General features: G+C 41.9%; 2 protein-coding genes across 2 annotated transcripts in view; one reads left to right on the top strand and one right to left on the bottom strand.

Moving 5' to 3' along the window:
* Positions 1–13,458, top strand: part of LOC311109415 (A-type potassium channel modulatory protein DPP6-like) — a gene marked incomplete at both ends in the record, with an annotated part of 209,412 nt that extends 195,954 nt beyond the window's left edge. Inside the window, 11 exons of the mRNA XM_084152285.1 lie at positions 452–570; positions 2,369–2,416; positions 4,166–4,264; positions 4,428–4,497; positions 6,637–6,831; positions 8,011–8,065; positions 11,037–11,136; positions 11,750–11,808; positions 11,915–11,987; positions 12,085–12,158; positions 13,309–13,458. Coding sequence (XP_084008411.1) covers positions 452–570; positions 2,369–2,416; positions 4,166–4,264; positions 4,428–4,497; positions 6,637–6,831; positions 8,011–8,065; positions 11,037–11,136; positions 11,750–11,808; positions 11,915–11,987; positions 12,085–12,158; positions 13,309–13,458 — 1,042 coding nt within the window. The remainder of the gene's footprint in view (positions 1–451; positions 571–2,368; positions 2,417–4,165; positions 4,265–4,427; positions 4,498–6,636; positions 6,832–8,010; positions 8,066–11,036; positions 11,137–11,749; positions 11,809–11,914; positions 11,988–12,084; positions 12,159–13,308) is intronic.
* Positions 13,459–19,050: 5,592 nt separating this feature from the next.
* Positions 19,051–23,649, bottom strand: LOC311108964 (thioredoxin domain-containing protein 6-like; the record flags this gene model as incomplete). Its single annotated transcript, XM_084151745.1, has 15 exons — positions 19,051–19,270; positions 19,554–19,698; positions 19,927–20,078; positions 20,192–20,299; positions 20,491–20,635; positions 20,884–21,065; positions 21,289–21,431; positions 21,651–21,743; positions 21,872–21,948; positions 22,094–22,175; positions 22,266–22,385; positions 22,681–22,752; positions 23,163–23,266; positions 23,416–23,473; positions 23,620–23,649. The coding sequence occupies 15 exons, from the start codon at positions 23,647–23,649 to the stop codon at positions 19,051–19,053; spliced, it is 1,731 nt and encodes a 576-aa protein (XP_084007871.1).
* Positions 23,650–27,376: the final 3,727 nt, after the last annotated feature.

Genomic DNA, 27,376 nt, shown 5'->3' on the forward strand with positions numbered 1-27,376 from the left:
TTGTGAAGACTTACAGAAAACGTTTGACCTGTGTCATTGCCAACAAAGGGTATATAACAAAGTGTTGAGAAACTTTTGTTATTGACCAAATACTTATTTTCCACCATAATTTGCAAATAAATTCATTAAAAATCCTACAATGTGATTTTCTGGATTTTTTTTCTCATTTTGTCTTTCATAGTTGACGTGTACCTATGATGAAAATTACAGGCCTCTCTCATCTTTTTAAGTGGGAGAACTTGCACAATTGGTGGCTGACTAAATACTTTTTTTCCCCACTGTAGCTCTGAATAACTGTCTCTAATGCTGTCCTCTTCTGTTGTGTTATTTTGGTTTCACTTGGTTACAATTTAGGTGCCAGTTGTCCTGGATGCTTCGGGGGCTTTGCTCTCAGTCTGAAAAATGATATAGGAGAAAGACTTGGCTCAGTGTCCTCTTGTTGTGTTTGCAGTGCAGACACGGTGGGCCCCTTCAACAGACGCTGTCTCTCTTGTGACTTCTACGAAGGCTGTGGCTACGTCAGAGGCTCCTTCAGCCACAGCATGAGCTTCTTCCTGCTCAGCTGCAAAGGTGGGAGCCACCGGTTGGTCAGTCCGTCTGTCTGTCTGTCAATCGGTTGGTTTGTCTGTCCCCAAGTTATCTATTTTTTCAATCATATGAACCTTTGGTCCCTCACCTCTGAGAGACACACTCAGAGACATTTAATTAAATGTATATGTTGGTTACAGATTATATTTGGTCACAAACACAATCATTTGTGCAGTGTATTTCAACAAAGGCCTCTACTCAAAATGTATATCAACAGGGTCTAACAGCAGCAGCCCAAAGATTCAAGTTTCAAGTTCTAATGTCACGTGCACAAGTACAGTGAAATGCCTTTCCTGCAAGCTACAAACCCAACAATGTAGTAATCAATATCAATGTAGCACTAAAAATAACATAAGGTAGAATAAAAACTCACAAGATTCTCATCCTCTCACTGAACTCTGGAACCACACAGGACAGCTACATCTACCTGTGTTTACTGAGTCTGCCTCTGAACCTAATACAGTTTTAATCCCTCACTCCCATCCTGCCCCTTGCCCGATTTCATTTATTTGACACGATTGTGATATCATTACAGCGCTGAGAGAGATTGCCTGGCCTACTTTGCAGAGCCACAAATGTTTCTTTCTAGCATGTTCTCAATTTGCTAAGTGCATCGATCATTTCATTATGTTTCCCCTCCAAGTGCAGTGCTGTGGTTTAGGAGACAGTGAGAGAGTATATTTCTACAGGGGCTTGTTTGTTTGGAAGCTAGCTCCGGAACACTCCAGATGCTATTTCGGTTGTGTTAAATTAATTGAATAAGCTAACAATAGCCTCCCCAACAATAGCAAGGAGGTCTGGACAGCATCTTTTGTGCTTGTAGAAAAACATGTTAAGTAAAAATTATTTGTAGAGGCTTGAGTCTGTTCTCTGCAAGCAGACAACGACAGGCTTTCAGACTTTGATCAATGATGTTTTGATGTTGTGTCTGAACTTCTTCAATGGCTTAAACCCATGGGTGTTGGGTTTAAAAATAAAAATAAAATTGTCTCAGTCTTCTATCGACAAGGTGCAATTTTAAAGTACAGATTCTAAAGGACAATTTATTGAGTTCAAATGATTCGATTTTGCAAGTCTTTTTAGAAATGGATAATTAAATAACCCTTTCCCATCCTCCTGCTGCCCCAGAACTATGGACAGTGGGGAGGAATTTTGAACAATGAAGGCACTGTTGTACAGATGTAGGATCTTAATTGTATCACCCTGTTGCAGGAGAACTGTCCTACAATGCAGGAAATGTAAAACGTGTAGTGTATTTGCAGTTTAAAAATACTTCTGAAGCACAGGAGGTTGGTGGCACCTTAATTGGGGAGGATGGGCTCGTGGTAATGGCTGGAGCGGAATAGGTGGAATGGTATCAAATACATCAAACATGGTTTCCATGTGTTTGATGCCATTCCATTTGCTCCGTTCCAGCCATTATTATGAGCCTCCACTGTTCTGTTTGCAATTTTCACTTTGAAATTTCAGACTTACAGACTTACGAAAAATGTATCAACACTTACAAAAATGTAAATTAATTATAATCAACATAATAATTTGCATTTACGGTTGCTGCAGGATTCTTTTCCTGCTGTAGCAAAGTGACTCAAATTAAGATCCTACATCTGTACATGACAAGGAGCCACAGAATGTCCTCGTAAACCGAGACAAGACCGAGACGAACCAGAGTAGTGCCACCACAAACTAATGGGAACATATCTTGGTTTCAATACAAGAGAAATGTCTGATATTGATGTCTTATTTGGTCACATTTGTTTCTCTTTTGATCTTTCGCCAGGCCCTGATGTCCCGTTTGTAGCAGTGTACAGCACACAGGAGAGACAGAGTGAGTCTTCTAGTTAGGATTCTATTTGGATTCTGTTACATGAAAACACCATAGGTTAGGGGTACTCTACTCTTACTCTACGAGGTCCGGAGCCTGCTGCTTTTCTGTTCTACCTGATAATGAATTGCACCCACCTGGTGTCCCAGGTCTAAATCAGTCCCTGATTAGAGGGGAACAATGAAAAAAGGCAGTGGAACTGTATTAGAGGTGTAGAGTTGAGGGTCATGGGTCATAAGAGGAATACGTCACACTAAAAAATAGACCACCCAGACACACAATGCATGGCCTTTCTTTCCTCTGTCTTCAATATCCCTTTTTCTCTTGACACGCACACACGCATGCACGCACAGACACACACACGCACACACACACACAGACACACACACACGGACACACACACGCTCACACACGCACACACACGCGCACGCACACACACAGACACACACGCACGCACGCACACACACACACACACACACACAGACACACGCACACACGCATGCACGCACAGACACACACACGCGCACACACACACAGACACACACACGCTCACACACGCACGCACACACACAGACACACACGCACGCACGCACACACACACACACACACACAGACACACACACACACACATGCACGCACACACACACACTAACTCCATTATACTGAGATCTGTTTTCTGACTTACCATGTGACTGTCAGGGAGAAGATGATTCGTGTCAGGAAGCAGATGATTCGAGGGACACTATGCACACACAAACGGGCACGCACACACCTGTAGGACATCCACTCCTCTCCATGAATAAAACATTCAGCATCACCCCTGAAAAACTCTTTAACACCATGGAGATAAAATAACTATCTATCTCTGTGTTTACAGACAGTTAACAAATTACAGAATTAAAGCCCTCCCCTCCATCCCTGATTCATAAAATAAGCACCCACAACTGTGTGACCTCATCAAACGGGGTCAGCATACTAAGATTTGCCATTGTCAGCACAACGAGCACAGTCTTCTGTCTGCTGAGTCACTGTTTGCAGCCTCAGCCCAGTCGGTTGGCAGACATACTGATTAGATTACCTAGCTGGGTGGATGTCCTCATAACAACATGACCTTCACACTGTAATGAAAGACGTCCACTGTCTTTGTTTACGGTTGATTACAGCATGTACACTTGGAGGAATAGACATGTGGACAGAGTATACTAAATAGCCTACTCTGCAGTCATATTTTAGTGCATATAGTAACGTTTAGAAGTAAAAAACTAAGCTAAACTAAAAAAGAAACTCTGCTTTCTAACTGGAACCATTAAAGTCGTTCTGAAATTTGAATTGAACTGCTGATATGGGGGGGATAACAACCTGCTGCATTTTCTGTGTTTGGTGTGTACTCTGCAGAGACCACACACACACACAGACCACACACACACACACACACACACACAGACCACACACAGACATTCAGTCTGGAGAGAACACACTCCCTGATGAAAACACCCACTCGTTTTGTTACTAGTCCAATCTCAATCTCAGCATGCCAAGATAAGGCTTGTCAAGGCTCAACTCGAGGGTACAAGCCATTCTGAAGTCTTAATTGATATTTACTGCCTACATTGCTGATCTGTCTTTATCACAGTGTGTGAGTGGAGAGGGTGGACACCTATGCCCTTTAAACACCTACAGTACCTGCCCTTAGACCATGGTAGCCATAGCAACCTTAGCCATAGACTAAGGCCATGATGTTTGTCACTGCAGAGGTGTTTGACCTGGAGACCAATGAGAATCTGAGGATGAGGCTGGACTCCATGCAGATGCCCCGAGTGGAATACAAGGAGATCAACATCGAGGATTACAGTACGTTATGTTCCACTCTAACACTAAGGGAATGAGATTTCAACAGCACATTTTACATAACGAAAATGTATCTGCTAAAGTCTGTTTTCTTCAGATGAACGGATAATGAAGCTGATGAACAGATGAGATTTGCGTAGTGCTTCTTTCTCTTGTTGTTGTGTAGCGCTAACGATGCAGATCCTCAAACCTGCCAGCTTTGTGGACTCATCGCACTATCCTCTGCTCCTCCTTGTGTGAGTGCACAAACACTACCACATACACGCACACACACAGACACACACAGACACACCACACACACACACATTTGTTTTTGTGGGGACCAAAAAATGTATTCCCATTAAAAATCATATTTTCCCTAACCCCTAAACCTAACCCCTAACCTTAATTCTAACCCTAATTGTAAACCTAAACCTAACCCCTATGCCTAAAATAGCCCTTTCCCTTGTGGAGACCAGTGAATTGTCCGAATTGTCTGAATTTTCCTTGTTTTACTTCTGGTACCCACAATGATAGTAAAACCAAACCACACACACAACTGCTCTAGCGACTATGGTGTTGTAATACAATGTAGCTATCCATCTCCACACAGAGGCCTTCAGCTCCTCCATGCCACATGCTGCTTCATCAGGAGAGAAACTATTCAGACCCCTTGACTTTTTCCACATTTTGTTACGTTACAGCCTTATTCTAAAATGTATTAATAAAATTTTAAAAATCCTCATCAATCTACACACAATACCCCAAAATGACAAAGCAAAAACAGGTTTTTAGAATTTTATGTAAATGTATTAAGCACCTTTGTCAGCGATTACAGCCTCGAGTCTTCTTGGGTATGATGCTACAAGATTGGCACACCTGTATTTAGGGAGTTTCTCCCATTCTTCTCTGCAGATCCTCTCAAGCTCTGTCAGGTTGGATGGGGAGCGCCGCTGCACAGCTATTTTCAGGTCTCTCCAGAGATGTTCGATCGGATTCAAGTCTGAGACTTGTCACGAAGCCACTCCTGTGCTGTCTTGGCTGTGTGCTTAGGGTCGTTGTCCTGTTGGAAGGTGAACCTTCACCCCAGTCTGAGGTTGTGAGCGCTCTGGAGCAGGTTTTCATCAAGGATCTCTCTGTACTTTGCTCTGTTCATCTTTCACTCGATCCTGACTAGTGTCCCAGTCCCTGCCTCTGAAAAACATTCTCACAGCATGATGCTGCCACTACCATGCTTCACCGTAGGGATGGTGCCAGGTTTCCTCCAGAAGGTTCTCCCATCTCCAATAGAGGAACTCTGGAGCTCTGTCAGAGTGACCATCGGGTTCTTGGTCATCTCCCTGACCAAGGCCCTTCTCCCCCAATTGTTCAGTTTGGACGGGCGGCCAGCTCTAGGAAGAGTCTTGGGGGTTTCAAACTTCTTCCATTTAAGAATGATTGAGGCCACTGTGTTCTTGGGGACCTTCAATGCTGCAGACAGTTTTTGGTACCCTTCCCCAGATCTGTGCCTCGACACAATTCTGTCTCGCAGCTATACGGACTGTTCCTTCGACCTCATGGCTTGGTTTTTTCTCTGACATGCACTGTCAACTGTGGGACCTTGTATAGACAGGTGTGTGCCTTTCCAAATCATGTCCAATCAATTGAATTTATCATAGATGGACTCCAATCAAGTTGTAGAAACATCTCAAGGATGATCAATGGAAACAGGATGCACCTGAGCTCAATTTCGAATCTCATAGCAAAGGGTCTGAATACTTGTGTAAATAAGGTATTTCTGTTTTTAATTTTTAATACATTTGCAAAAATGTCTAAACCTGTTTTTGCTTTGTCATTATGGGGTATGGTGTGTAGATTGATGAGGGAAAAAAATAATTTAATACATTTTAGAATAAGGCTATAATGTAACAAAATGTGGAAAAAGGGAAGGGGTCTGAATACTTTCCAAATGCACTGTAATCACCCTCCGACTCTGAGCTTTAATCAGGGCTATTAATCTAAGGCGAGACGTGGCAACTCTTTCTCCTCCGCTCTACCAGTAATTACACTGCAAATGAGGTCTCCATCCACCCCTTTAATTAACCCTCCTCTCCTCTCCTCCACTATCACACCATCTCTCTCCCCGCCCTTGCCTGCAGGTTGGAGAAAAATACACCTTTAGTCCCTGTTTCTAGTCTTTTCACCCTGGCTCACCTCTGGACGGAGGGGCACTACTATAAAGACAATGAATGGAGTGGCACTACTATAAAGACAATGAATGGAGTGGCACTACTATAAAGACAATGAGTCCTTTTCTCTATGTTGGCTGTATGAGGACACACCTATATGCATTTATTTTAGAGAGAGAGAGAGAAAGTCCCATAGATTAACGACTAAACATGCCTTCTCGTATCCAGCGACGGCACCCCCGGTGGCCAGATGGTGTCAGAGCAGTTCCACATGGACTGGGCCACAGTGCTGGTGAGCAGCTTCGGGGCAATGGTGGTTCGCTTCGACGGGCGGGGCAGTGGCTTCCAGGGGACCAACCTGCTGCACCGCGTCCAGAGGAAGCTGGGCGTGTTCGAGGAGAGGGACCAGCTGGAGGCCCTCAGGTAGGTACCTTCAACCTTGGTTGTGTCCTGATTCTCCACCCTTCTACTAAATTGTGCACTTGCACACTTCCAGTTATGGATTTAAAAACATTGGATTGGTGTAATAATTGGCTGGAGGGAGTTTTCACCATTCTTTAATCCATGATGGGAAGTGCACACTTTGGGAAAAGGGTGAAGAATCAGGACACAACCTTAGACTTCTGTCACAAGACAAACTGTCCTAACACTTTCATATAAACTGAAGAGCAGCCAATAGGCAGAGGTCTGGATATGTTTAGTGATTTAACATGTAGAAAGGAAAATAATTTATTCACACCCTTTACAGCTCCGATTGATTAGCTAACTATCGTTTAGGCAGCTATAGAGTGGGGCTACATTATTTTTCTCCTTTCTGCTAGTGATTTGACATGGTCATGCTGTGTTCCAGCTGGGTGCTAACGAGCTATGACATGGACCGCTAGTTAACGAGCTATGACATGGACAGCTAGCAAACGAGCTCTGACATGGACAGCTAGCAAACGAGCTATGACATGGACAGCTAGCTAACGAGCTATGACAAGGCCAGCTAGCTAACAAGCTATGACATGGACATCTAGCTAACGAGCTATGATATGGACAGCTAGTTAACGAGCTATGACATGGACAGCTAGTTAACGAGCTATGACATGGACAGCTAGCTAACGAGCTATGACATGGCCAGCTAGCTAACGAGCTATGACATGGCCAGCTAGCTAACGAGCTATGATATGGACAGCTAGCTAATGAGCTATGACATGGACAGCTAGCTAATGAGCTATGACATGGACAGCTAGCTAACGAGCTATGACATGGCCAGCTAGCTAACGAGCTATGACATGGCCAGCTAGCTAACGAGCTATGACATGGCCAGCTAGCTAACGAGCAATGACATGGCCAGCTAGCTAACGAGCTATGACATGGCCAGCTAGCTAACGAGCTATGACATGGCCAGCTAGCTAACGAGCTCTGACATGGACAGCTAGCTAACGAGCTATGACATGGACAGCTAGCTAACGAGCTATGACATGGCCAGCTAGCTAACGAGCTATGACATGGACAGCTAGCTAAATAACTGAGCAGAAACACTTGGAAGGGGTAGTCAGGACCAGGAAGTCTTCATTCTGAGATGAACAAATCCAAATCTAATTTCTTCCATTTCAGTATTATATCTAAAGAGCCATACGTTGACAAGACCAGGATTGGAGTTTATGGCAAGGTAAGAGGCGTTTTCTCCTGATAACTTATGAGGTTCATTGGTTGCATGTAGTAGTATCTGAATTGGATAGTGTTCCCTTGAACCCCTTGTATTGTGCATTATCATTCTGCAAACTGACTTGATGTGCTAATCACCCTTTTAAATTAACTGCTCAAAAAAATAAAGGGAACACTTAAACAACACAATGTAACTCCAAGTCAATCACACTTCTGTGAAATCAAACTGTCCACTTAGGAAGCAACACTGATTGACAATACATTTCACATGCTGTTGTGCAAATGTAATAGACAACAGGTGGATATTATAGGTAATTAGCAAGACACCCCCAATAAAGGACTGGTCCACAGACCACTTCTCAGTTCCTATGCTTCCTGGCTGATGTTTTGGTCACTTTTGAATGCTGGCAGTGCTTTCACTCTAGTGGTAGCATGAAACGGAGTCTACAACCCACACAAGTGGCTCAGGTAGTGCAGCTCATCCAGGATGGCACATCAATGCGAGCTGTGGCAAGAAGGTTTGCTGTGTCTGTCAGCGTAGTGTCCAGAGCATGGAGGCGCTACCAGGAGACAGGCCAGTACATCAGGAGATGTGGAGGAGGCCGTAGGAGGGCAACAACCCAGCAGCAGGACTGCTACCTCCGCCTTTGTGCAAGGAGGAGCAGGAGGAGCACTGCCAGAGCCCTGCAAAATGACCTCCAGCAGGCCACAAATGTGCATGTGTTTGCTCAAACGGTCAGAAACAGACTCCATGAGGGTGGTATGAGGGCCCGACTTCCACAGGTGGGGGTTGTGCTTACAGCCCAACACCGTGCAGGACATTTGGCATTTGCCAGAGAACACCAAGATTGGCAAATTCGCCACTGGCGCCCTGTGCTCTTCACAGATGAAAGCAGGTTCACACTGAGCACGTGACAGACGTGACAGAGTCTGGAGACGCCGTGGAGAACGTTCTGCTGCCTGCAACATCCTCCAGCATGACCGGTTTGGCGGTGGGTCAGTCATGGTGTGGGGTGGCATTTCTTTGGGGGGCCGCACAGCCCTCCATGTGCTCGCCAGAGGTAGCCTGACTGCCATTAGGTACCGAGATGAGATCCTCAGACCCCTTGTGAGACCATATGCTGGTGCGGTGGGCCCTGGGTTCCTCCTAATGCAAGACAATGCTAGACCTCATGTGGCTGGAGTGTGTCAGCAGTTCCTGCAAGAGGAAGGCATTGATGCTATGGACTGGCCTGCCCGTTCCCCAGACCTGAATCCAATTGAGCACATCTGGGACATCATGTCTCGCTCCATCCACCAACGCCACGTTGCACCACAGACTGTCCAGGAGTTGGCGGATGCTTTAGTCCAGGTCTGGGAGGAGATCCCTCAGGAGACCATCCGCCACCTCATCAGGAGCATGCCCAGGCGTTGTAGGGAGGTCATACAGGCACGTGGAGGCCACACACTCTACTGAGCCTCATTTTGACTTGTTTTAAGGACATTACATCAAAGTTGGATCAGCCTGTAGTGTGGTTTTCCACTTTAATTTTGAGTGTGACTCCAAATCCAGACCTCCATGGGTTGATACATTTGATTTCCATTGATAATTTTTGTGTGATTTTGTTGTCAGCACATTCAACTATGTAAAGAAAAAAGTATTTAATAAGATTATTTCATTCATTCAGATCTAGAATGTGTTATTTTAGTGTTCCCTTAATTTTTTTGAGCAGTGTATAAACATCATTACGGAGGTTCTTTGAGTCTCTGCTTACTTGAAGGAATTTATTGAGGGTTATTTTAAGTTAGCTAGCTACACTCTTCAACTGCAGTGCAAGCTTTCAGTGTTTATGGTACATTTAAAATAGATACATTAGATGTGTGCTGCTAGCTTAACAGTTACCTTTGGATCAAATAGATATAGTGTTGACACTTGAAATAGATGTAGTGTTGATAGATTCTGACACCTGAAATATATTGTGTTGATAGATTAGATTCTGACACCTGAAATAGATGTAGTGTTGATAGATTTTGACACCTCTGAAATAGATAGTGTTCATAGATTTTGACACCTCTGAAATATATATAGCGTTGATAGATTTTGACACCTGAAATAGATGTAGTGTTGATAGATTCTGACACCTGAAATATATATAGCGTTGATAGATTCTGACACCTGAAATAGATGTAGTGTTGATAGATTCTGACACCTCTGAAATAGATGTAGTGTTGATAGATTCTGACACCTCTGAAATAGATGTAGTGTTGATAGATTCTGACACCTCTGAAATAGATGTAGTGTTGATAGATTCTGACACCTCTGAAATAGATGTAGTGTTGATAGATTCTGACACCTCTGAAATAGATGTAGTGTTGATAGATTCTGACACCTCTGAAATAGATGTAGTGTTGATAGATTCTGACACCTCTGAAATAGATGTAGTGTTGATAGATTCTGACACCTCTGAAATAGATGTAGTATTGATAGATTCCAACACCTGAAGTAAATGTAGTGTTGATAGATTCTGACACCTCTGCGAGGATGTTCATAGAGGGAAGCTTAATTCTGTTGCCTCAGGCCAAGTCCATGTGTCTTACTGGGAAAAAGGCAGCTGATGTATTAGAGCATGTCAACATAGGCCTAGATTCATACTGAACTAATCATACACAATGAGGAACCTAAACTATGGAGGAAGCTGCAATTTGCAGTAATGGTCTCGGGATATTTCGCATTATTCATGAGCTACTAGCCTGGTCCCAGATCTGTTTGTGCTCAATATGCTGTATAGTATGACTATGACCATATGAAGATGGCGCAAACAGATCTGGGACCAGGCTAATGATCTACTGCTCTTGGGTCTCCAGACACAATCTTCAAACTGAGCTTGAAATGAACCCAAAGGGTAACTGTCTATAGGCATCAGTTACAGTACCCTGTAGAGAAGCCTGATGTTGATGTAGGATCTCTGGTTTCTATCTGTCTGTCTGTCTGTCAGGTGTATGGAGGCTACGTGACCAGTCTGTTACTCAGCGCTGAGGATTCCCTGGTTAAATGTGGTGCGGCTCTCTCACCCATCACGGACTTTGACCTATATGGTAAGGTGTGTGTGCCATTATGGTGCCAGACAGATGCTGTCAGTGTTAATCACACCAGCATCATCATCCTGCCATGGTATCAGCATCACCTCAGCTAAAAGAGGACGAGTGATGGTGTGTGTGTGTGTGTGTGTGTGTGTGTGTGTGTGTGTGTGTGTGTGTGTGTGTGTGTGTGTGTGTGTGTGTGTGTGTGTGTGTGTGTGTGTGTGTGTGTGTGTGTGTGACAGCATAGCATGTGTATGAGAGAAAGAGAGAGAGAGAGAGACTTGGAAGGGAAGTGTGAATTAAAGCAGGTGTGGGTGTCAGACTAAGGTTTCTATCTGAAAAGCTGCTAGAGAGAGTAAATGGTAGTGTATGGTACTGGATGTGTTTGAGTGTTCACCTGACAAGAATTAATACTGGTCGCTAAGAAGTTTTTAAATAAGCCACAGCTAAACATGACATCATCTGTAGTCTTTCCTGTTGCTTATGATGCTTATATATGAGGTATACCATGCAATATGGTTGTTGTTAGAGCTAGCTTTTACCAACCTTACCTGTTACCAACCACTAGATCTCTTGATGTGAGCTAATGAATTGATTCCTTTTGACAACCTCTCTTCCTCTCTTCCAGCATCAGCGTTTTCAGAGAGATACCTGGGACAGCCCAAGCCTGACCCAAGAGCATATGCGGTATGCCTACTTTATTCTTTATTCAGCCTTCACTTGGACTACATGTGTATGAGCTCTGTGTTTTTCTATTGGCTTATTAAATAATATCAATGGCATTCATCCACAGATGGCCAATCTAGCACACAGGGCATCTCAGTTCCTAGACAAGAAGTTTCTGATTGTTCATCCAACAGCAGATGGTATGAGAACCTTGAAATCAAACCTTTCTAGCCCAAAAAAATAACTTGTGTTTTTAACAATAAGACGCTATGTGTTGGTTTCCTTTTCTCTCACCAGAAAAAGTGCATTTCCAGCATACAGCGAAATTCATCACCCAGCTGATCAATGAAAACGCCAACTACACTCTGCAGGTGGGGGGGTACTTCCCAGAATGACACACATAGAAATGGGATGTATAGAATGGCTACCATCAATAAGGTGCACCAATTTAACTGGAACTCACAAGACAATGTGTCATGGGAAGTAGAGACATTGCTCATATGCTAAATCAAAATGATAAACAGTGATTTGTCCTATATTTTGTATTTGTATTTATTACGGATCCCCATTAGTGGCTGCCAAGGCAGCAGCTACTCTTCCTGGGGTCCAACCACAATTTACATACAATAAAACAATACATAACACAACACCTTATTACACACTACTCTACCATAACATATTTACAATATAAAATCAATAATACAGCAAAAAATAAATATTAAAATGTGTGTGTAGAGTGCGTGTGTTAGCATGTGTTTGCGAATGCTGTGTGTGTGTGTGTGTCTCTTCACAGTCCACGCTGTTCAATAAAGTGTCGTTTTATCTGTTTTTTAAATCTGATTTTACTGTTTGACTGAGTTACATGATGTGGAATAGAGTTCCATGTAGTCATGGCTCTATATAGTACTGTGCGTATCCCGTAGTCTGTTCTGGACTTGGGGACTGTGAAGAGACCTCTGGTGGCATGTCTCGTGGGGTATGCATGGGTGTCCGAGCTGTGTGCCAGCATTCCAAATAGACAGCTCGGTACATTCAGCTTGTCTACACCTCTTAAAAAAACAAGCAGTGATGAAGTCAGTCTCTCTTCTATTCTATTCTATTTCTATGGAAGTATATTTTGGTCTGGAGCTGTTGTACAGAGAAACCACTGAGGAGTTCTGTAATCCCACACCAGCAGAGGGATTACACCACACAATGCCCCCCCATCTCACTTAATGAGATTATATTCCCCTTTTATGATGCTTGCTTTCACAGGGTCAACTAATCCCATTAAGATATGGAGCATTTAGAAGTCAGTGTTTAGCTTATCGCTGCCCCATAGGTCCCCTTATATGTCCCGCTGTGTGTTGACTGACTAAGCCTCATCAGTAATTCAGCCACTGGGAGTTGTCTGATACTTTGAATTAAGGGGATTGATTGATGATGATAATAATATGTTTATATGGCCTATATGAACCTAGATGTGCATCCAGAGAAATGTGAATGGATGTATGGTGACCAGTGTGTTGTGTTCCCCCTCAGATCTACCCAGATGAGGGCCACTTCATCCACAGCGAGGCCACGCGGCAGCACCTCAGCCAGTCGCTGGTCAACTTTTTTGAGGAGTGTTTCCGGATACCAGACAAGGTGTTTGAGGAGAGACTGGAGGAGGAGATCGAGGAAGAGGGTTAGCCTGGGCAAAACCAATCCCCCCAAACCAGAGCTCCAGTCCGCCCAAGCACAATGCCAGCCCCCATACCTGGTTCCCACAATCCACATGATATGCAACCTCCTCTTGGTTTAAACTCCTCCTCTTGGTTTAAACTCCTCCTCTTGGTTTCAACCTTCTTTGGCCCTTTTTTTTGTTTTGTTTTCACCTTCTGTAATTCCCCTGCGTTTCAGCATGATCAACTCTGAGACTGCCGCGTTTCAGCATGATCAACTCTGAGACTGCAGCGTTGCAGATCAACCCTGAGACTGCCGCGTTGCCGATCAACCCTGAGACTGCCGCGTTGCAGATCAACCCCGAGACTGTCGCGTTGCAGATCAACCCTGAGACTGTCGCGTTGCAGATCAACCCTGAGACTGTTGCATTGAAATTCATCCATGAGACTGACGCATTGCAGATCAACCATGAGACTGTCACATTGCAGATCATCCCTGAGACTGCCGCATTGCAGATCATCCCTGAGACTGCCGCGTTGCTGATCATCCTTGAGACTGCCGCATAGCAGATCATCCCTGAGACTGCCGCATTGCAGATCATCCCTGAGACTGCCGCATTGCAGATCATCCCTGAGACTGCCGTATTGCAGATCATCCCTGAGACTGCCGCATTGCAGATCATCCCCGAGACTGCCGCATTGCAGATCATCCCTGAGACTGCCGTATTGCAGATCATCCCTGAGACTGCCGTGTTGCGGATCATCCCTGAGACTGCCGCATTGCAGATCATCCCTGAGACTGCCGCGTTGCAGAACATCCCTGAGACTGCCGTGTTGCAGATCATCCCTGAGACTGCCGCGTTGCAGATCATCCCTGAGACTGCCGCGTTGCAGATCATCCCTGAGACTGCCGCGTTGCAGATTATCCCTGAGACTGCCGCGTTGCAGATCATCCCTGAGACTGCCGCGTTGCAGATCATCCCTGAGACTGCCGCGTTGCAGATCATCCCTGAGACTGCCGCGTTGCAGATCATCCCTGAGACTGCCGCGTTGCAGATCATCCCTGAGACTGCCACGTTGCAGATCATCCCTGAGACTGCCGCGTTGCAGATGCTTGATTATCTCCTCATCCTGTTTTTGTCCTCCTACTCCTCCTCTTCTTCACCTTTTGATTCACCACGACTCCACCAGAGACCCTCGGCAGCCATTTTGTTGACATCGACACAATTAATACAACTTTATGATGGCGGGTGATGAGGGACCACTAGCTGACGTCATATCTGGAACATCTTGAAAAGCAGTCGCGTCAGGAATAGGCGTGCTCCTCGGATTCCAAACAACTGGTGGGAGGGAGGGAACATCAAACTCCACATACAAACTTTACCAGTCAGTGAGGAGAGGAAATACTTTATAGCACAAACTTTGGGGTCAAAGGTACAGGCTCCACATGGGATTATATGGATCAAACTGGCTCCAGCTCAGTGTCTGGGGGTCGGGGGTAGGGTGTCTGTGGAGAAGGGACTGCTCCTATTTTTTTAATCGTTAAAATACATGTTCATGTCGAACTGTGCTTGTGTATGTTGTTCCTCTGTAAAGTAGCACATGAAAAACGTTCCCTTCTTTGGGCATTGATACTTTGTTTTTTCAGTGTTCAAGTTTGTCCTGATCTTGGAATCTTCTTGTAGCCTCAAGTATGTATTTAAATGGTGTAGAGTCCATGTCATGAAAAGATGAGAAGGATGTGAACAGTGAGAAGGATGTGAACAGTGATAAGGATGTAAACAGTGAGAAGGATGTGAACAGTGAGAAGGATGTGAACAGTGAGAAGGATGTGAACAGTGAGAAAGATGTGAACAGAATCCCCAGTTTGTTTTGTTGCATTGTTCTCCTCATTCTTTGCTTATTGTATAATACTCCAGTCCTTTGGAAATTGAAGCATATACAGTGCTATGAAAAAGTATTTGCCCCCTTTCTAATTTTCTCTACTTTTGCATATTTGTGATACTGAATGTTATCAGATCTTCAACCAAAACCTAATATTAGATAAAGGGAACATAAGTGAACAAACAACACAACAATTACATATGTATTTCATTTATTTCATAAACAAAGTTACGCAACACCCAATTCCCCTGTGTGAAAAAGTAATTGCCCCCTTACACTCAATAACTGGTTGTGCCACCTTTAGCTGCAATGACTCCAACCAAATGCTTCCTGTAGTTGTTGATCAGTCTCTCACGTTGCTGTGGAGGAATTTTGGCCCAGGTAAGGGCGCAATTACTTTTTCACACAGGGGAATTGGGTGTTGCATAACTTTGTTTATGAAATAAATATGTAATTGTTGTGTTATTTGTTCACTTATGTTCCCTTTATCTAATATTAGGTTTTGGTTGAAGATCTGATAACATTCAGTATCACAAATATGCAAAAGTAGAGAAAATTAGAAAGGGGGCAAATACTTTTTCATAGCACTGTATATTATATTTTAGTCACTGTGCCTTACTTTGGGAGTGAGCGGTCCTTTTTATGGACTCATTTTGTGAAAACTAAATACAACATGGCTCATTGTAAATAAATGTTCTGCTGACCATGGCACTAACTAATGTTGGTTAAACCTACACTCTGATCTGTGAACACTTTGTAATGTTGTCATAGAGTAAGTGTATGGCATTATATCAACAGTCAAGTAAGAAATGGTCTTCTTCAGTTCCAAATATAACCAATTGCCAAAATGGTTGTAAACAGTAGCTGCATGTATCTGCACATTATTCTACAGATGTTCAAATGGTCATGAAATGGTTTGTCAAGCCAACGACCACATAAAATTGTTATGTTTTAGTAAATGGCTATTGAAGTGGCATTCCAACCGCTCTCAGTATTAAAAGTCAATTAGTGGGTTTGAGGTGCCACTGTAGAATTGGTGTTGTTTTATGGCAGAAAAAAATACATTTGTCTATAATGTAATTAATAGCTTAGAATCATTATCACAATCTTTACAGGATGAAATACAAATACATTTTTTTTTTTTTTTGGTTGAACTGCTATCTAAAAACGTGAATTCTTGAGGCACAAGTCTGCATTTTCCCTTTTCTCTGAATGCTCATTCCTGTTCCTTTGTCAATGCATGTTATCAAGTTATTTGCAACTCAATGCGATCTGTGATACCTCTGTTTTAAAATAGTATTTTTGACATCTTGAATGTTCTGTACTGGGTTGAATTACATTTACAGTAGTATCGTGATTGAGATCCCAGTCTCGTCAGCTTGATGTGTAAATGTTACTCAAATTTCATTTTAGTCTCTTAATATCTGAGTGTTATTTGTGCATAAATGCATTTTGAAAGTTACATTTGAATATACATTTTTTCCCCTCCTGTTTCGGTCCTTGGGTTGAGTTTAAAGTGGACTTTGCAATGGTGAACTTTCTGACACCACGATTAAACGTGAAGATGGACTTTTGTCAAGTAACCCAAAATAGTACAAGAGACAACTGTGGCAACATGGCAGAATGTGGCATGGGGGTAAATGTTAGAATAAAAAGTATTTTATCATCGTACTCTGTAGTTTATCTATTTTGGTTGTTGCAAAATTGTGAATGTTCTTTCTGCTTTGAATTGTGCTTCATATTAATTTAACCACTTTATTGTAAAAAAAAAATTAAAAAAATAACAAATAACAAATAAACATCCTCAAGCGTTTACTCAAATTAACCAAATGTCTTGTTGGATAATAAAACAATAAGGGGAATTAAAATCAAGCTGCCAAAAACAAAGCTTGTGAGTTCAATTCCTGAACAAGCCACAAAAACAGAATATGTTGGCCGGTTTCCTGTACACAGATTAAGGCTAGTCCTGCATAAAAAATCTCAATTGAAAGTGCATTTTAGTTCATGTGGGTCCTCATTACCTTGCCAGTCTAGATAGATTGTGAAATACTTTTAGGTTTATTCAAAAACATAGACGTGGTCCATAGTCATTCAAACAACTTCATTGTCATCAGTTACTTTAATATCTTTGTAAAACCATTACCAAAATATACAAATCAAACATCAAGCTTTTAATTTACAGAAATGTACATCAATAAGTGTTGCTTACAATGATTAAAATACATTTTTGGGTAATTAAAAATAGAAAAAATACAGATCTGACCACCAAAACTACTTTACAATGACTATATTGGACTGTATCGTTCAGCCTGCTATGCCATGGGATAGCTACAAGTGCAACTTAAAATGGTGACAGGTACACTGTTTCATATCCTCACTTCCTGTACAATGTAACTTCAGACAGGCGTCCAACATGTCATAAGGAACATAAATGAAATGACCAAGCATTTTTTCATGCATACATCCACAATGCTGAGAGATTAATTAATCCATTAATATACAGTGACTGTACAAAACATTAGGAACACCTTCCTAATATTGAGTTGCACCCCCCTTTTGCCCTCAGAACAGCCTCAATTAGTCGGGGCATGGACTCTACAGGAATGGTGTCCCATGTTGACTCCAATGCTTCAAAACACAGGCCTTATATGAAGTAGTTCTAAAATCCCAGACGCAAAAATTAATGGTGAAAAAACTATTGGAACCATTACTGGGTTTTACCGCTAGGTTTTATGGGTATTATGACTCGTCCACTGTGCCGGACTACAAGTTGTCAAAAGCATTCCATAGGGATGCTTGCCCATGTTGACTCCAATTATTTCCCTCAGTTGTGTCAAGTTGGCTGGATGTCCTTTGGATGGTGCACCTTTCTGGAAACTGTTGAGCGTGAAAAACCCAGCAGTGTTGCAGTTCTTAACACTCAAACCGGTGCGCCTGGCACCTACTACCATACCCCCTTCAAATGCACTTCAAACTTTTGTCTTGCCCATTCACCCTCTGAATGGCACACATACACAATCCATGTCTCATTATTGTCTCAAGGCTTACAGATCCTTCTTTAACAGTCTCCTCCCCTTAATAATATGCCATTTAGCAGACGCTTTTATCCAAAGCGACTTACAGTCATGCGTGCATAAGTCTTTACGTATGGGTGGTCCCAGGGATCGAACCCACTACCTTGGCATTACAAGCACCGTGCTCTACCAGCTGAGCTACAGAGGACCATGAAGTGGATTTAACAAGTGACATCAATAAGGGATCATAGCTTTCACCTGGATTCACCTGGTCAGTCTGTCATGGAAAGAGCAGGTGTTCCTCATGTTTTGTACACAACGTATATAATTTATTTCTGTATGAAAATATCAGAAGTGTTTCTGCAGGACAAGTATTTGGCGCCCTCAGGTGTTCATTTCTTAGAGGTGCCTAGAGCAGGAGCCATAAAGCACATGATGCATTGAAAAGTTTAGGATAGGATGGAAATACAGATTAAAAGCCTAATGGTGACACAAAATCTGTAGTGCATGAAAACACACATGAAAATGTCCATGGGGGAAAACATGACTGCTCTAATCTGTAGTAAGTTGACTTTGTATTTTATTATTGGAAACATCTAAAACAATAGTGTACCTCTACAGTAGGTGCACTCCAACTGTCCATTCAATACAATGTTCAAGTCTCCTCACACATAGGCATTATTAAACCTACAGTATGTGTGGGCTTATCGCTTTTCTAGTGTTTATAATGGGATATCCCCAAAAATGAACTTGATATTGTCCATGGCGTGCTGGACATTGGACGAGCCGTGCACGGCGTTCTCCAAGATGCTCTTGGCAAACTGTGCACGTAGAGAGTCGGGTTTGACTTGCTTGGCCTGTTCAGGATCGGCAGGCCCCATCATCTCTCTCCATTCTGCGATAGCGTTTTCTTTGCTCAGGATCATCATGATAGATGGACCTCTACAAAAGATAAATCAATTTGGCCGTTAAAGCTGATGCCATGTCAAGACCAGGGTTGGGGTCAATTCAATTTAAATTTGATAAATTTAGGAAGTAAATTAAAATTAAAATTTCTCATTGAAAAGAAATTGCACTTTTCAATTGATAAATAAGATTTTCAATGAATCTCATAAAATGGAATAGAATAGATCCTAACCCTGGTCAAGACTGAAGTTTCATTCTAGCAAACCATAATCTCAAATGATTGTGGGTCTTGAATGTGTTAAAGAAAATGTCAACTCACTGTGACATGTAGTCAACCAGGTTATTAAAGAAGTCCTTCCCTTTGTGATCTTTGTAGAACTCCTCTGCCATCTCTCGTGTCAGTTTGGTTTCTTTCACTTGTGAAATACTAAACCCAGCCTCTTTAATTCGATTCATAATGGTATCTGAAATAAAGATCAACAACCACAATTTTCATTGACATTCAACGTCATGACAGAAACAATACTTGTCTCTTTAAAGCAACAATTTGCAAGTTTATTTGTTGTAAGAGTACTTTAAATACATTCAAACCGAAACAACCTATAATAACCATCTATCCATAATGGGGCAAACATATTGACGTTGCCTGGATCAATAACCATTAAGTCAGGACAGAGACCCAGGTACTGTACCTTTGTGTTCTTGTGTAGAGTCAGGTTTGATCACGGCCAGTGTGTGCTCTGTGGGGAAAAAGCAGTTGAGATCTCTCTGAGCCTCCTCGGGAGTGGAGCTGCCATGAAGCTGGTTGATGGTCACATTGTCGATGGCAAACTGGGCTCGCAGACTAGGAATAAAGCACAATTACAGTGGCAATATGAGAGAGACAGTTAATAGAACATACATAAATAATATGAAATGAACTAGGACTAGCCAAATGAAGTGTTCCCCAGTTGCTACCTTTCAGGGGATCTTTCTTTGGCCACATCCAATACTTTTGGACCCAGTAAACCTCTCCAGTGTTGGATTGCGTCCTCTCGAGTCAAAGCCAAAGCCAACACGGGGCCACTGCGATTCAACAAGGGAAACAAAACACTTCTGTCAGAAAGTTCAAGCTGTCAATTCGCCACAATCAGTAGCCAATCGTTTACCTTACATTTGGTCACTGTAAACAGTGCATATTTTATCATCTATCAATCTTATTTTGTCATTCAGCATGCCACATCACTACTAAGCAAATTACTGTGGGAGTTTGTCACCTGGTCATATGGTTAATTAGACATGGGAAAAAGTCAGTGCCCTCATGCTCCTTGTAGAACTCTTTGGCCTGGTCCTCACTGAGGGTTACCTCCCTCTGCATTGCTATCTGGAAGCCAGAGTCATGGATCGTCTTCAAGATCTCATCTGGTCATGTTAAAAAGCAAACCAGAATCTCAGTCAGTAGGTACAGAAATTAACAGGTGGAGCAACAGGGTACACATTGGCATGACTAGTATTACTAAACAATAATAATAAGTGACTTTAGAATATGTTCACAGAAAAATGCAACTCTAAGAACATTTGAACCACTTTTTGAAACCAGCTCCCTGTTTCAGAAAAGGATCTAGGACTTAGTTCTGGCATAAAATGTAAAACATAAAAGTAGAAGATACCTTTTTTCTCTCTGAGAAGACTTGGACGAATAAGAGCAAGAGTCTTTTCAATCCTTGCATTGGATCCAGCATGCGTCTCTGAAGAAAAATCAAAGGTGGGAAAGAAGTATGCCAGTTGCCTGCTGGCCATCTCAGTGCTGCTGTCTGACATGCCCAGATCCACCTCCTTGACCACCTTTGACCTAAGAGAGATCACCCAAAACACACATACTTTGTATTCATTTGGCTTGAAAAAACAACATTTTTTTAGAGGTTTAAGAGAAAGGAACAAGGAAATATTAGCTGATTTCTGGTGCGTTTAATCAAACCCCTCAAATCCGCAATTGGCTGCCTGATGCGGTACAATTGTGCATCATGCATGTATAATGTTTCATCTAGTCCGCAAACTGCAGTGAGAATCCAAACCTTTTCTTTGCCTGGGTGAGCTCAGCGTGTTCAGGATCTATGATAGCTGTCAATGAGCGAGACTCTCCTTCACCCACTTTGTCTCCCTTGGACAGAATCAGGGCGTGGACAGGCCCACTAGACATGGCCTTCACAAACGCTGGCTAGACAAAAAAAAAGCACTCTAGTCAGATAGTGTATATATTATATATTACATTTTTTAATAACGGATGTTTTTTTTCTTGTTGTTAAACTACAAATTCTGCTCAAAGGTATCTGGATGCAATTGGGTGATACTGATACAATTGTGTTAACTGAACCCTCCTTGTTGTCACAAGTCCAGCATAGTAAGAAGTAATGTTCTTCATCTTGCTTTCACTCACCTCTCCGGCTTTCTCCTTAAAAAAAGCATGAATCTGCTCTTCATCCAACACCCTCTCCTCCTCCGCTACAATTGAAAAACCAGCATCTAAAGCCTACGCACAAACAATACATTTGTGAGTTAATTGTGGCCATTATATCATTGTTGAAGTAAAATGCAATAACATGAACAAGGAGAGACTATAAGAATTGAATGTGAAGCACTAAGACGTAAACACCTTACTTTTTGGATGATTCCTTCCACTTGACCTCCTGCTACAGCATCTGGCTTTATGATGACCACATGGTATGTACCATGATCTAATGGCACACACAAGACTTCCTCAAATCCTCTCCATTCAAACTTACCCAAACCATTTAATATCATGACACATTTAAAACTAAAATATGTACATACAGTAAGAAACGATGTAGCAGCATTCTAGCAGTGAAATTGGTGACATACCGTCAATTTCTATGTTGTCATTTTGGGTCGGTGGAGGCTTTTTTCTTTCTTGATGATTGTTCTCTAAGAAAAGTTCTTGGACCTATTTGAAAGTTTGATGGTGGTTACAAAATGCTAATCAGTATACCAGACTGCAGACCCCTTTCAGGTGACAATGTTAGGAACCACTTACTTCAGGTACATAATTTGAGCCCAGTTTTTGCTTCTTCTTCTCTTGATCCACCAGTTCCAACATAGTTTTTTGTAGAAGAGGCCCATTGACTCCTCTTACTATTGATACCAATGCACCACCCTGAAACAGCAGAGCAGACCACGATGCCAAATGAAAGGTTTACTCTTAGCACAAATGTCAAAATAGTATATTACACCAACAAACAACAGGATATTTTTGGAAACTTCTCATGGTTATGATATAGTTATGACAGGTGTCCTAACACAGCCTTGTGTTAGTGGGTAACTGACATGTCATATGTCATAACATCTGTCAAACTGTTCTGATCCATAAGAAATTACACTGTCTGTAACGTGACATTCAGTGATATAAGATCATGACAATATTATGGTGCTCTTATAAGCTCAATACTTACAGAGTAGAAAAGGAAGACCGGTTGACATTTCCCTTTAAGTGAACTTAACTCAAGTAAACTGTTGGCCTCCCCCTGAAAGTGAGTTAAACAGGACACTTGTGACAATTTATTGCAGTTTCTTTTTCAAAAAGAGTATGGATTTCCAGAGGCCCAGACGGAAGTTGTGTTCATTGCACAACAAAAGGAAGAAAAAAGACTGAAACATGGAGGGACCTGGAAACGCCCTTTTTTTAGTTTTCTGTTGAAAAACTCTCTCAAAAGTTTTCCGTTGCATGCCCTAATAAACACGACCCAGGTGTTGACATTGGACCTCCATCCAGGCTACTGTTCTGGTAGGGTCTGGATCATGGACCGCCCACACACAGGCAGGTACCAGAATTAGTTTGGCTAGGTTTTAATGCGCAGGGTTCCGAAACAGGGTACCAGAAGTGTACCTGGATCAGAATCTGATGGTGATGATAGCTAAAAATGCCTTAACTTACCACAGCGAAGCGCAACATGTCATCTCCATATTCACTCCTCAATTTTCTGAAGATGTTCTGCACAGCCTTGCATGGCCCACACCATCTCTGGTAGACATCTATAACTACAAACATGGATATCAGCATATTACTCCTCATATCAAAACTACAGCAGCCTGGCAGCTACTTAGTTCATTATCTGACTGAGCATGACCACTAATTACAGCAAGTCCAGCTCATATTTACTATGTGACAACCTTTGAAAGCTGCCTACCAAGAAGTCCTGGGCCTGACAATGCTTCCTCCCATTGTTCTTCAGAAGATATTTCAATCTGTACAATGATATTAAAAAAAGGACAATGTAAAGTACTGTAGACACATTTCTTTCAAATAATGACTGGTGGCTACTGTTACTTTACTGCTGAAGAACAACAAGAAAAATGTGTTGGGAGTTAGCTAAGCTGTAGACTAACCTTACCTGAATTTGGACTTCCTTTTTCCTTGACATTTTCTATCTGTAAATATATTAAAATAATTATTGATTCATTCACATTGCTGTTTTTGTTTTCAAATTTGTTGTGTAAAAAAAGCATCAAGCGAACGTTAGCTTGCTAGCCAGCCAAACCGTCAAAAGTTGCCAGTGATACTGTAAGCAGAAAGCTAAACAGCTGGCAACAATAATACTGTTACTTAACAACAACGGAGTCACTATTCAAACATTCTTTCCGTTTGAAAGTGTGCAATTGCTTTGACTCAGGAATTAATAACTAGCTAGCAATATGTCACTGACCATACCTTGCTTTGATAAATTCAAATGTAGCTACGCTAGTAAGAAATATTAGAAGTCTGGAACAGCCATCTGTACCTCCTCGGCGCGCGAAAGGGTCGACTAGAAACTCTGTGGGTGACTGTTGATCATATTAAGCTCTGTTTGGAATAAAAATGTCATTTCTTGGAAGATAATGCAATGAGTACATTGGTTAATAATACACTGATTTCATGCTATGTCAGACTGTTTAGTGTTTATGCATCCATGATTCGCAGATTGAATAGTTTGTTGTTGTTATATACATACAGCAGTAGCAGTAGACAGGCTACAATGTTATGAATTAATGTTGTCAGTCACAAAACGTAGGCCTGTTATTACTTGCTTAAACCAGCAGGTGTCAAGACATCATTTTTCATGACTGGTATGTTTGTGTAAAGGTTACGGTAGTCACTATACATAAAAAAGGTGTATTTGTGAAATACCCACTGGGCATAAACTGGTTGAATCAACGTTGTTTCCACATCATTTCAACAACAAAAATGCAATGTGATGACGTTGAATCAACGTGGGGAAAAAATTATTGGATTTGCAAAAATTATTTTTTTCCAACTAACTTTTAACCTAAATCCAATGCCAGGGTGACATTTTTTGTCCATTTCACATTAGTTGACAACTCAACCAAATTTAAATCAAAACTAGATGTTGAACTGACTTCTGTGCCCAGTGGGGAAACTAGCATGACCTTCTGTTCATAATATATGTTATGGTTCATGGTAGGCCTATGCTTCTATCCACATTTTTAACAACAACATTCATTGGTTTTGGCCAAGCTGGTGTGGCTTTCTGCTGTCTTTCACTTGAACTCAGTTTTTTTAATAGCAGTTACATATTTTGGAACAGATTTCAGAAGTGTGAGTAAATAGTGAACAAAATCATGGTACAGTTACAGTATTCACTATAATAAGACAGTATTCACCAAAACACTCCAAATCACATTATTTGTGACAGTAAACCCAGTCTTCATTTGTTGAGGGCAGGATGAAGGATCATTTCAGACCCATATCTGATCAAAACAGTCCTCACTGTTAATAATTCACAAATTATTCGAAAGAGGTATACAGTAGCATAGTAGTTTATTTTATTTTTTTTATTTTATTTTTAGAATATGATTTAAGGGTTATGATGCTGTAGAATACTGTATGTGAGGACAGCTATAGACCATGTGTACTGTAGACAGTAGACCACAGCCAAGCGACACAAAACACTTTTGACTGGTAGTGTACATGCAGCTTGTTTGTGGTTCTAAACTGAAACCCTCATACTTTAACACAATCCATGTTTCCACTGTCTCTTGTAATCTCCCCCACACCACAAAAGGATGCCGTTTGTAAATCCATACATACAGTTGAAGTCGGAAGTTTACATACACCTTAGCCAACTACATTTAAACTCAGTTTTTCACAATTCCTGACATTTAATCCTAGTAAAAAGTCCCTGTTTTAGGTCAGTTAGGATCACCACTTTATTTTAAGAATGTGAAATGTCAGAATAATAGTAGAGAGAATGATTTATTTCAGCTTTTACTTCTTTCATCACATTCCCAGTGGGTCAGAAGTTTACATACACTCAATTAGTATTTGGTAGCATTGCCTTTAAATTGTTTAACTTGGATCAAACGTTTCGGGTAGCCTTCCACAAGCTTCCCACAATCAGTTGGGTGAATTTTGGCCCATTCCTCCTGACAGAGCTGGTGTAACTGAGTCAGGTTTGTAGGCCTCCTTGCTCACACACGCTTTTTCAGTTCTGCCCACACATTTTCTATAGGATTGAGGTCAGGGCTTTGTGATGGCCACTCCAATACCTTGACTTTGTTGTCCTTAAGCAATTTGCCACAACTTTGGAAGTATGCTTGGGGTCTTTGTCCATTTGGAAGATCCATTTGCGACCTAGCTTTAACTTCCTGACTGATGTCTTGAGATGTTGCTTCAATATATCCACATAATTTTCCTTCCTCATGATGCTATCTATTTTGTGAAGTGCACCAGTCACTCCTGCAGCAAAGCACCCCCACAGCATGATGCTGCCACCCCCGTGCTTCACGGTTGGGATGGTGTTCTTCGGCTTGCAAGCGTCCCCCTTTTTCCTCCAAACATAACGATGGTCATTATGGCCAAACAGTTCTATTTTTGTTTCATCAGACCAGAGGACATTTCTCCAAAAAGTACGATCTTTGTCCCCATGTGCAGTTGCAAACCGTAGTCTGTTTTTTTTATGGCGGTTTTGGAGCAGTGGCTTCTTCCTTGCTGAGTGGCCTTTCAGGCTATGTCGATATAGGACTCGTTTTACTGTGGATGTAGATACTTTTGTACCCATTTCCTCCAGCATCTTCACAAGGTCCTTTGCTGTTGTTCTGGGATTGATTTGCACTTTTTGCACCAAAGTGCGTTCATCTCTAGGAGACAGAACGCGTCTCCTTCCTGAGCGGTATGACGGCTGCGTGGTCCCATGGTGTTTATACTTGCGTACTATTGTTGGTACAGATGAACATGGTACCTTCAGGCGTTTGGAAATTGCTCCCAAGGATGAACCAGACTTGTGGAGGTCTACAATTTTTTTTCTGAGGTCTTGGCTGATTTCTTTTGATTTTCCCATGATGTCAAGCAAAGAGGCACTGAGTTTGAAGGTAGGCCTTGAAACACATCGACAGGTACACCTCCAATTGACTCAAAGTATGTCAATTAGCATATTAGAAGCTTCTAAAGCCATGACATCATCTTCTGGAATTTTCCAAGCTGTGTAAAGGCACAGTCAACTTAGTGTATGTAAACTTCTGACCCACTGGAATTGTGATACAGTGAATTATAAATGAAATAATCTGTCTGTAAACAATTGTTGGAGAAATTACTTGTTTCATGTACAAAGTAGATTTCCTAACTGTTTGTTAACAAAAAAATGTTGGTGTGGTTGAAAAACTAGTTTTAATGACTCCAACCTAAGTGTACGTAAACTTCCGACTTCAACTGTACCTAAGACCATATGCAGACCAGTGGTGTTTATGAAACACAGTTGTGTCAGCAGCAGATCTAAACAAAGGCAATAATTCACCCCCATTGGCCCTCTATCTCCTACAGTCCTGGCTACAATAACGTATTGCTCACATCATCTATTCCTATTCTCACAAATCTAGACAATACAATGCAAATATATTCTGACTAATCAGTCAACACTTTTCACACTACTGAGCCTTGCTGAGCTGTGCTGCACTCGCTGGCCTGGTTGCACATCCACCTGAGTTGCTAGAACAATGATAAAATGAGATGAAATGAAAATTAAAAATCTGAGCCAACACAGTGCGATTAGGGTTGGCACAATAGCATGAAAATGGCATTACAGTATGCAATCTTTCATTTTTCCTTGAGTGGTGACACCTTCTGTAAATGACCCTGTCCAATAGGTTGTGGCATGT

This window comes from Coregonus lavaretus (assembly GCF_964263955.1).
Source record: "Coregonus lavaretus genome assembly, chromosome: 34".
In the NCBI taxonomy this organism is placed as follows: Eukaryota; Metazoa; Chordata; class Actinopteri; order Salmoniformes; family Salmonidae; genus Coregonus; species Coregonus lavaretus.